At 44.8% G+C, this 11,389-nt stretch overlaps 1 protein-coding gene across 1 annotated transcript; it reads left to right on the plus strand.

The window, feature by feature from the left end:
* The first annotated feature begins 978 nt into the window (after nt 1-978).
* Nucleotides 979-5,621, plus strand: LOC101778107 (putative B3 domain-containing protein Os04g0676650). Its single transcript, XM_004963322.2, has 9 exons — nt 979-1,276; nt 1,856-2,158; nt 3,627-3,757; nt 3,838-3,969; nt 4,368-4,454; nt 4,614-4,714; nt 4,890-4,936; nt 5,014-5,090; nt 5,264-5,621. The coding sequence occupies exons 1-9, from the start codon at nt 979-981 to the stop codon at nt 5,384-5,386; spliced, it is 1,299 nt and encodes a 432-aa protein (XP_004963379.1). The 3' UTR covers nt 5,387-5,621.
* The last annotated feature ends 5,768 nt before the right edge of the window (nt 5,622-11,389 follow it).

An 11,389-nucleotide genomic window follows, 5' to 3' on the forward strand; every position in this document is an offset into this window, starting at 1 on the left:
GTGATCAGCGCACCCTTTTTACTCATAACTTGTTCACAGACTTTCGATATCTTATTTTCTTCATCTTCAAATATACAATTGGAGTGACCGATAAGATTTGTTGGCTCTGGGCATTACGAAAGCCCTTCCATGCTGATAGAATGTTTCAAGAGGCATTTGTAATCAAATAAGAGTGACAGCTTGATCTAGTTGATGCTATAAAGAGGGTTCGTGCACGTACGGGTAGGTCGTTGGGTTAGTGGTAGCTGAGTCTACCATTAGGTAGTTGTACTTTAGTTGAAACTCAAGTCATCATTTATGTTCAACCTTTTTTAGAACTGGGAAAGGAAATTTAATTAACATCTAAATTGCTAGCCAGCAATTCATGAATACACTCAAATGCCCCATGCACGTGCAAATTGACATCCATTCAGAGGTGGGGAATATTTTTTTCGTCTGAGGCCTTGTACCTTGGAAATTAGTAAGATTCCTCTTATCGAAAAAATAACTCGAGGATACGTGCATCTTTTGCTAGTCTTTTTCTTCTTTTTTTGAAACTGTATACCCGGCAGAGATTGCCAGACTTGTATTAATTAATAAAGAAGATATTGCCGGTCTTCTTCTTAATGTGCAGTATCTTTTGCCCGTCTTCTTAACGTGCCTTGAAATTTTTAGGATATTTTATATTTTCAGGATGGAGGGAGAATATATCATTCTCCAGCAGCACTTAATAATGAATATATGCTATATATTTTGGGCTTCCATTCCATTTATAGGTTTTGTTTGGCAGTGCCGGCTGGGCCGGCTTCTTTCCCAGAGATATTTTTCCTAAGAAAAATTCCCCAAAGCCCGAAAATAAATCAAGCTGTATCATATCCTGACCTGTTCAAGGCCACAGGCACAGCCGCGGCCACCTCCTCCTCGCGCCCGCCCATCGTCGTCCCTTGTGTTTCTTCCACTTCCAAACCATACACACAGACGTCGCGCGCGCTGCTGCGCATGGCCAACGCGAAGGGCTCGTCGGCCGGTGGCACCGGCGGCGCAGGCCATGGCGGCGATCTCGGCAGGGCCATTTCGCACGAGCAATACCAGGCGTTCCTGGCGTCCGTGCACAGGGCCGCCGCACCGGGCGCCGCGAACGTGCACCACCACCAGTACCCCGCCGGCCTGATCCAGTCGCCGCCGATGGCAATGCCGGCTCATCACGTACCCGTGCCGCGGCCCCAGATCGCCGTGCCGCCGCCGCAGCCGTTCGCGCGACCGCCAGAGCACAGCGGGCAGTCCCAGCCGCCTACCGGTCAGTGCTGCCGGCCGCGCGCTTGCTGAATTCCGCATCGAGTCTCTGTGATCTTGCCGTTTAGGGGTTTCTCCGAGGTTGTTCCTAGGGTTTTGATGCGCTCTCGGATCTGTGCGTCGCGTCGCGTCGCGCGCTGCATTCCCCTAAATGTCGGATCCGGTGCGGTCGCCGTTCTTCGCCGATTTTGCTACGGTGTCTCTGCTTGTGTGGTTATGATTAGCTACCGGTTTTGACAAACCTTATGGTTAGCAAGCAGTGTTCATCACTGCGCAATGATCTCCATTTTCCATTTTGATCGCTTCAGCGTCCTTTCATATGCCAGCATAATATGAGAAGTTACCATTCGTAGGCAGCCATATGTAGTGATTTTCTTAAAAAATCTTGTAGATGACCGTTTACTAATAGACGATTAAATGATTAGCATTTTCCTGCAGAGAATCATTATTCAACATTTTTGCTACGATACCGTCATCCTTGAGAACTTTTGTGTTGCATGTTGCTTCATATTAATTCTTCTTCACTCGTCATTTTCAGTTTTTCACTATGCGAAGATCTAAGCTTTGCTCCCATATTCTCCAGGACACTACCAGGACTATTCTCCATACGGCAACACTGCATCATCACAGTATACAAGAGGTTTTGCAGACTGGGGAACGCACAACAATGCACTCATGTCTTTGGCTCATGCCACTACTTTCGGCAGCGGCAGCAACAGTATCATCAGCAACGGAATTCATCAAAATTTTACCTCCTACAACACCCATACATGGACTGCTACTTACATGCCACGGAACCCTTACAACAATGCTTATGGTCCTGCAACGATGAATATGATGCTTCAAACTCCTTCCTTTCACAGTAACAGCCATGGAAAGGATTCAGGTATATATATGCATGTACATTTGGCACTTGAAAAAAGGAATGTCTGCATTAGTTTGTGTTAGTTCTGTGGTGGGGCTGGGTGGATTGTTTCTGATCAAGGAAGTAGGTGCCTCGACAGGAGGACAAGGCTTGTAGCCTCAAGTTCATGGAACTGAGAGGAAAGAAGATAGGACGATAATCATTTGCTTCCTTGTATTCATCATTGTCACCTTTTCTATTAAAATAATAGGGATGTTTGGGTGTAACAAAACCTCTAAAAATTAGCAAACCAAATTAGTGTCTGAGCTAAAAAACAATTTTATCTAATGACTTAACTTCTACCCCCTTCATCCCAAATTACCATTTATTTTAGCTTTTCTAAATACACAAAAAATCTATATATCTAGATATAGTATATTTACATAGTAAAAACTATGTATCTAAAAAAGCCAAAACGAATAGTAATTTGGGACGGAGGGAGTAACTCATAGTCTTCCTAGCTACTTGGGTGGACCTTTGCCTGGCTAGACTTCTATTTGAACGACAAATATATACATATATAATAAAGTTGCTAGAAACGGTTGCTATATAGTACATCAATTGCTAGAAATGGTTATTCGTACATTAGTTGCTAGAAACGGTTTTGTCCCATTTTCTATTATTTTAGCAAGGGGCGACCATGTGGAGTGTGATAGTAAAATATGTGGAATAAAGGCATGTTGTTTTTTTTTCTCTTAGGAGAGATTCCTTCCAAGATCATTATCTCATTAACAATCCTGGGAGCACATATAGCCTATTGTTCACCTTACGACGTGGATATACATGTCAATCCACTTGGTCCTCCAAGTGCTAAGTGGATTAGTGAGTTTTATTTCATCAAGTATATATGAGCCTGCCTAAGTCTTGCAGACATTATAGACAACCTGCTTACCTCTTAGGGTTTTACCTAGCACCCAAGCTTCTTCTTTGTTGTTGAAAGCGGCTGATAATAAAAATAGGATCTGGGTCCATCGGGCCAGTGAGGTTTAAGGAGTGAGGCCTTGTCACTGTCGTCATAAGAATGTACAGGGCGGTGTGTGGATGAGAAGTTGTAGAGGTTAAGGTGAGCGGATTGAAGATAGAGTGGTTGGTGTGAGGAAAAGAATGCTATTGCAAGATGGGTAGGAGGCTTGGAACGTCACCCATATACCACTTGCCAGTTGGTACCAGTGGGATAGAAATCCACCAAGAAAATTATTGCTTTTTTGAAAACTGGTGCACATAAAGAGCGTGAATCTGCGGTTTAAATTTTTAAACAGCTCAGTCCAAAGATTTTTTCCCATTTATCCAAATGCATATATTATAAATCTGTCATATTGTAATACAGCAGGTTAGTCTCTAATCCTTGCATTTTGTTGACAATAATATATGCATCTCATGCAGCTAAGTATGATTTGAAATGGCAAATCATGTATTGCTTCATTACTTCTTGGCATTTGGTGGTGCACAGGTGCAGGTTTTGCAGCTAGCAGCTTTACGGTGTCTCCAACAGTGGTACCTACCTCCCCTTTTCAACTGATGTCCCCAAAATCCCCAAACTATACCTCCACTCAAATCTTCGAGGAAACCAATAATTTAGAGGTAACATTTGGACTCTTTCAAAGTCTTCTGTAAGAGAACTTCCACTTCCTATGAGTAGTTATGGTATCACAATTCTCCAGGATACTTCAACGGTCTTTGGAAGTGGTGATATGGAGAGCGACAACAGTGAGGAACCAGATCCCACACCGGTCGCAGAGATCAAAGACCAAAACCAGGGCAATGGACATATTGTTAATGCTATGAGTAAAACGGTATGTTATCATGCTGATGCATATGTTCTTTGTTGATACTATTATTGTTTGCATTATTTAACTCAAGAAAATCATTTTACTCATTTGTTGTTTAAGAGTAAAGAACTTTTTCTATAATCTTTTTAAGACTAGGGGAAACGAATTCACAAATTTTAACCAATTGATTCTGCCTTTAGTTTTTTTTTAATTGTGAAAACTACTCAAACCTGGTGGTGAAGAAGTGGGAAACAACACTTTTTAATATGGAAAAACAATGATTTTAGGTAGCTAAAATGAAGAAAGTTATGCTAAAAATGCCCAAATCCATAGCTGAACCACTTGTACAATATTCATTTGTACTGTACCTTAACCCTTAACTAAGTGTGATTTTTTCCCCTTTTGCAAATCCGTTACAAAAGGTCAACTGTCAAGACTACCGTATCATCTTGCGCAAGGACTTGACAAACAGCGATGTTGGAAACATTGGAAGAATTGTGCTGCCAAAGGTAGATGCTTGTATATCCTCTTAATTGAGTTCTACTCTCTAGTTTATTCACCGTATGCTATATCATTTATGTTTCCAGCACAGACCATGGCTATAATGTAATGTAAACTATGAGGCGCAAGTCTGCTTTGTAACTTTTACTGGTTTCTGAATTTTGTAGAAGGATGCAGAACCTAACCTTCCAATCTTGGAAGATAAGGATGGCTTGATACTGGAAATGGACGATTTTGAGCTCCCAGCTGTATGGAAATTTAAATATAGGTATCTTCATCTTAATGTACAACAATTCCTAATCCAGAGTTTCTGATGATCAGCAATTTAGGGTGCATGCTTTCCTGTAATTCCTCCAGACACCAAAAAAGGAATGTTTACATAGTTCAAATCTCATGTTGTCGGCAAATGAAGGATATCATACTGATAAAATATATTATTTCAGGTACTGGCCTAATAATAAGAGCAGAATGTATATCTTGGAGACTACTGGTATGTTCATCAGAGATTAATAGAAGTAAATAGAGTAATTCGTACAGATGTTGATGAATTGCTTGTCCTATTCTCAGGTGAATTTGTTAAGAGGCATGGCCTTCAAGCTAAGGACATCCTCGTCATTTACAAAAACAAGAAGTCCGGCAGATATGTATGTAATGTTCTATTCTCCGCTTCTTTCTGATGCACTCCGTTGTGCATCTGATCATGCGCATCTTGCACCTTTTTTTATTTGAAAGTCACTTTCCATGATACCATGCATTCTCTATGTTTCTTTTCCTGGCAATGCTCTATCACCTCATGCCTCTCTCGTCTCTGTGCTAGGTTGCCCGTGCAGTGAAGGCTGAGGACATACAAGTGCCGGAATGCGAGTGCATTAAGGCTGGAAACCTCAGTGAAGAGTGTGGGTTCGCCGTGAGTCCTTCGGCCAAGAAGGTTATTATGTAGATGGATGGAGCTTTTTCATGCCTGAATTTGAACATCAGAAACATTTGAAATGTGGTGTTTGCTGTTGTCGTGCTGGAGCAAACCAAAAGGAGGGTGCTTGAACTTGGAGCGACTGAGCTGTTGTGATTTTGTGTATCATCATTCAAACTGAATTCCGGCTGAACTTTCCGAGGCCTGTAGAGCAAATAGATGCCTGTCGTCTGAAAGAATTTCTGTTTTCCTTCTTGTTGGTAACCATTCCGTTTCCTGTAGTTTGAGTTAAGTTAGTTTGTTTTGTATCTGTACATATTCTGTGTTTGGCGGCAGGAAACAAAATAATGTGATTGTAACATCGGTTGAACAAAAATATTCAGGTGTCATAGCGAAGTACCAATTTGTATGGGTTTGCACTCGCAGTGCCGATGCAGATATTTTACATTTCTAGCCGGTATCTCTTAGGTAGCGTTTGGATGTAGATATTAAGCCTTAGAATTCAGAATTGGTATTGGTAGATCTGAATACCAACTATTTGGATGCTGTAGATTTCGGAATTGGAAATGAACCTCAATACCAACCGGCATTCAGCGCAATCTCACCCCGTCACTCACAATACCGAGCCAACCCCCTCTGTATTGGATGGAATCGTTCTCTCCCATCCTTGCGTCTCTATCTCTCTCAGCTTTCGCACCTCCGCTCGCGTCGGCACGAGCTGCGCCCCCTCCCCTGGCTCCCGCTGCCAGTGAGCTGCCTCGCCCCTCCCCTTCTACGCGCGGCCCTTCCTGCCTCCCTTGGCTAGCGAGCTGCGCCGCCCTCCCTTCCTTGCTCTACTCGGGACGCGCTGTCCTTCCCCTAGGTCCCTCCACTGGCAAGCTGCGCCGCCCCGTCTTCTTCTCCGGTGAGATCCCCATCATCTTCTCCAATGAGGTAACGTTGGCGCGTGCGAGCTCCACCCTGAATGGGTGGCGCGGCCTTCTCCGGCGAGGCCTAGGCGGCGCTCTGACCCGCACGCGGCGGGGGTAGAGCTCCACCTCCAGGCTGGTCTAGGCAGCGGCAGGGGCTTTTGTGCCTGCATCGAGGATGGAGCGCCGTGGAGAGAAGATGTGGTAGTTTTTTTAATCTGAAGATGAGCAGTCAATTCTCAATTCTAGGACATACACATCCAAATGTGAATTGGATTTGTCACCTTCCAACTGGCAATTTCATCTGCATCCAAACAATAGATTTGGTATTGCAACCCAATACCAATACTAGACTGATTTGGTATTAGCACCCAATTCAATTCCAACGGCTCAATATCTACATCCAAATGCACCCTTAGTTTTTTATTTCTAAAGCTGTTCATGTCCTGAAGAACAAATAGAAGTTTTCATTTCCGACAAGCAGATAAGAACATGGATTGGATTGGTGAGGGCACCGTAAGACATCAAGTCGGCTCACTATTCAGGACAGCTAGTGTCAACAGCAAGGGCTAAGGTTCTAGGCTTCTAGCGAGATGTAGCTCAAGTTGGTGTGACCTATTGGAACACAAGCCACATAAGCGCAGTAGCACGGAATAAAAAGTATCATGGGAAGACATGGAAAAAGCATGTGGAGGAAGCTCAGTCCCTGTAGCATCTATGAGCGCATAACCTAGGGGACTAGGAATCTATGATCAGAACCAATCATGTGTACCTTCTTGTCGCCTTTCTAAGAAGGGAAATGTGGACTTGTGGAAATATAATTTAGTTTTGTTTTTGCTTCATTTTCAGGTTAACTAGTTGAAGCAGAAAAGGCTAGCTAACTGCATGAAAAAAACATTGACACATCAGAGTGAAGGTTAATTTAATCCTGTCGTTGATCAGTACGATTAAAGGCCATCACTCTCTGAATAAAAACGTGTCCACTTTTTTTTTCTGTGGATACTTACGCTGTCACTGTACCTTCAATACTTACTCCTGATTGTTCCTCCTCAGTGAGCTACTAATTTTTGCTGACAATTAAGACAATCGAAGTGCCATTTCAGGTTGGCAAACGGTATTCCAATCATCCCTGCAGGTTGCTCAGGGGTGTAGCTCTGCTAAACTTTAGCACATGTCACATCAAATGTTTGAATATTAATTAGGAGTATTAAACATAATCTAATTACAAAAATAATTGCACAGATGGAGTCTAATTCGCGAGACGAATCTATTAAGCCTAATTAGTCCATGATTTGACGATGTGGTGCTACAGTAACCATTTGCTAATGATAGATTAATTAGCCTTAATAGATTCATCTCGCGAATTAGACTCCATCTGTGCAATTAGTTTTGTAATTAACTCATGTTTAATCCTTCTAATTAGTATCCGAACATCCGATGCGACTACCCTCAACCATGTCAGGCGTAACACAGGGACCAAGCTGGCGGAGATGTGACCCAGGTCCAGCGAAGCTCACCTAAAACAGTGACCTCTTACACACCTCATCACTCATCAGCACTTGCACTTGGACCAGGGCGCCTGACTAGCTGTTAAGAGTCGGATCAAGCCGGAAAAAAAAAATCTAACTCATGGTGACCCAAATCTAATCCAGGTATCAACCTGACAAGTACGCAATCTTGTGGTTGGGGTACCATCACACATACCTGGCCTGACAACGACTGCACCTATACCAAACGTGTAGGATGATTTGCACTCTCTAGTAACCTTGACAGTGATTTTTTTCTGCCTCCAAATTCACCCAACATTTGCCCCCTTTTTCAGAAGTCACGCATGCGTGAACCAATGTCCCAGAGCTTTTTTACGGTAATACGGTAATACTAGTGTTTGAAAAGGTCTGACGGTTTAGATTAATTAGTCGTATACTAGTCCGACGATTTAGATTAATTATATACTATTTAAAAGTTTATTAGTGGTATGGTGGTATAAATGACTAGGATAGGCATTGAAATTTTATTTTTACACAACAGTAATTTCATTTATTTTAATAAATCGGTTGGAATCTCATTTGATTTCTCCTCTACCTTCTGTTAGTAGTGACCGCCGCCACCGGCGATGTTGTTGATGTCCTACTCGTGGTCGCTCCGGCTCCCTACCCGCGCGCCTCCAGTGCCGCAACTTTTGGGTGCCCGCAGGGCTGCTTTCCCTCACGCACAAGGGTCGTCACGCCGCACCTTCGCTGCCTCATCGGTTTGCGCTACCAGCACAGCCGCCACAAGTCCAAACTCGCACTGCCGCTAGGCTGCAGATGCACAAGTCAGGCAGGGACATCGTGCCCGCAGCCGGCGTCGAGGTGCCCTACCAGGAACCGCCCGTGGGCTACCTCGCCAAGCTAGGCCATCCACTTTGCCTTCCTCAGTTCCTCATCGCCACCTTAGCGTTCTCTATCGCTGCAACCTCTGCTTCTAGACTATGTTTCTGTTTTATTTTATTTAGCTGTCGATGAGCTCGGATCTCTATGAATGGGATGGCATTTCGATCCTTCAGGAACCCAGGATGTTGTCAATTACTTGTACTATTGTCCGTGTGGGATTTAATCATGTTCACTTCATCGTGTTGCATTCGCAATCGAAAGCAGCAAGCAGTACTAGTCAATGCGCCCAAGCTTCGAGGCCTACATCTACTATTTCTTACATTCATGTTGATTTGCCATTGTAAAACAAGATGTTGGTGACAATCATGTCATGGTGCGAAGTAACTCTTGGCTAATTAATGGTTGCAATCTGCACCACACTACACTTGCGCGTTGTGACTTGAGCTTGTGCTGTAACTGAATATTAGAATACCAAACAGAGCAGCCATTAGTCTTACAAGGAAAAGCACAGGACAGACAAGTAGCAATCCCATTTGCAGTTCGTCTAACATATTTCTTCTATTCCCCCCTCTCTAAATTCATTAAACAAATGAAGGTTACATTTGACACCGGTATAGTGAGTTGTTACAACACCGGCTCCTATCCTCCATGCTGGAGTTTGGCTCTTGCCTTAAATTTCATCTCAAAATGAAAGCTGAAATAAAACAACAGGCACTGTATCCATGGGTTCATGTGGCTCACTTCCAAGCATTCCACTCATTGGCCTTTCAAAACTGAAACCAATACAAGTTAACATCTTCTAGTGATTGCAGCTGCAACCACCGTCTCTGTGTTAAGAGAAGGGAAACTAAGCAACCTTGAGGATGCTGCACAGGGAATTATTTGCATTCACGTAGATCTTAAACTTCACCTCGACCATGGCCTGCATATACACAAGTAAAGCATGTGATATATCTCTTGTTATTATCTGTGCCTTTTTGAACATTTATTTGTCTTTGGACAATCAAGAGATACAATGACTGCATCATCTTCTATGGTATGCTGTTGTTAAATCCACAAGAACTCAAACTACACACCCACACGACTTATTTGTAGTTTTGCACTACATCCATTATTCCATTTTATAGTTTCTCAAACTAATACAGCGACAAATGTACAACATTCTTGACAAACTACATGGCCTAATGAAAGAGGCAAGGCAAGTTGACACTGCCGTTGTCGCTGTTCCAAGTTACTAGGCCGCCTGCGTCAGCCCCATAACTGCGAACAAATTGCCCGCAGCACAGTGCCGGCATCGAGGGGTAGGCGCTGCACAGCAGGGCGGTTGCGTCGAGGACAAAGAGGTGCTGCATGACTGGCCGGTGCTCGATTCGTCGGGAAAGCCTCACGGCGCCTACGAGGACTAGCCGTGCCGGTGGCGCCGCTGACAGCCACGCACGCCAGAAAGTCAATCGGCCCTTGCAGGGCTGCGCTCCGGCCGGGCTTGTGGCACACCGACGGGGAGATGTCACTGGCTCACGACACCGGACGGCGGAGACTCCAGGCTTTGGCGGCATCAGCGTGGCGGCGAGTCGGCGCCGTGGGAGATACGAGGCTGTGGCGGCGCCGCGGGAAAGCTCCATTCGTGGCAAGCCCGCAACGTTGGCGACTCCGCCGAGGAGTCATCTCGGCGGCGGAAGGGTCGGCGCCTGGGACGGTGGCGACACCGGGAAGAACTCCGTAATACGCCGTAGTGGTACAGGGGACTAATTTGATTCCAAAAAATTGGATCAAACCCTTCAACTGGATAATTATGACTAAATTGCCCTTTGTTAGATCTTCTCAATACTATATACCACTAAGTAGCAGTATTGTGTACATAAAACAGCTCGTGTACCAAACTTGCTTCTCGTCTTGTGCCATTTTAACAGTTTCATGTACCCGCAGATAACCTTCTTTTCGGTCCCCTGAAACATACCTTCTGATAGCTAATGATGATTGTTTCCTCACTTGATTAGTGCATGACACGATCTAACACGACGTGCTCACGAGCGGGAGGGGGCTCGATGCATCGGCGGATGGCGACAAGCCTAGCTAGGCCGGCGGCGGTGGGGGCCGGCGGCGACGGCGCTTTTGCCGATGCTTCTCTCAGGAACCTCACATCAGCCATGGCCCCGCCGCTTCCTGCTGGCCGGCCGGCCTGATGCATCCATCACGCCGAGGCCATTGCTCATGGACTCGTCTCGCGTCCGGCCTTGTTCGCTGCACTTTGCCCCGGCCGTCCCTTTCAGCCGGACAGGGTAGGCGCAGCCGAGCGCGGCAGCTACAGATACAACAAGCACGGCAGATTGCAGGTCGCATTGCCCTCCAAAAACAATGTGGTGATCAGAAGCATATTATGTATATATGCATATATACAACAAGCATACACTTCTGGGTGGTGAGTGGCATACATGAGGACCACAGGTGCAGGCGTGTGCAGCAGAAGCTGAAAGCCATCCATGCAGAAATGTTCTGCAGATGCTCCATGGAGGTGGTTGCCATGTCACCATAACCACCATAACAGTACTCTGATGTTGTTGCAGGGTCAGTGGAAGTGGTGATTAGACCCTGTTTCAGGATAGTTTAAGTGTCATAATTGAAGCCTAGGAAGAGGCCCTATGACCCTAGCTATGGGTCTCTAAACAAAAGGGCAGCCACAAAACAAGACTTGTCCATGCATCCATGGCACAGTGTTGCTGCCAGATGAGATTGTCTGAGATGCATGATCATCA

Source organism: Setaria italica, chromosome III, assembly GCF_000263155.2.
Source record: "Setaria italica strain Yugu1 chromosome III, Setaria_italica_v2.0, whole genome shotgun sequence".
Classification (NCBI taxonomy): Eukaryota; Viridiplantae; Streptophyta; class Magnoliopsida; order Poales; family Poaceae; genus Setaria; species Setaria italica.

Excerpts from the sequence above, each read along its gene's own strand:
- LOC101778107 (XM_004963322.2), top strand. The coding sequence starts at position 979 with ATGGCCAACGCGAAGGGCTCGTCGGCCGGTGGCACCGGCGGCGCAGGC. Across the intron at positions 3,758-3,837 it reads AGGAAACCAATAATTTAGAG|GATACTTCAACGGTCTTTGG; the intron begins GTAACATTTGGA and ends ACAATTCTCCAG. Across the intron at positions 4,715-4,889 it reads GTATGGAAATTTAAATATAG|GTACTGGCCTAATAATAAGA; the intron begins GTATCTTCATCT and ends ATATTATTTCAG.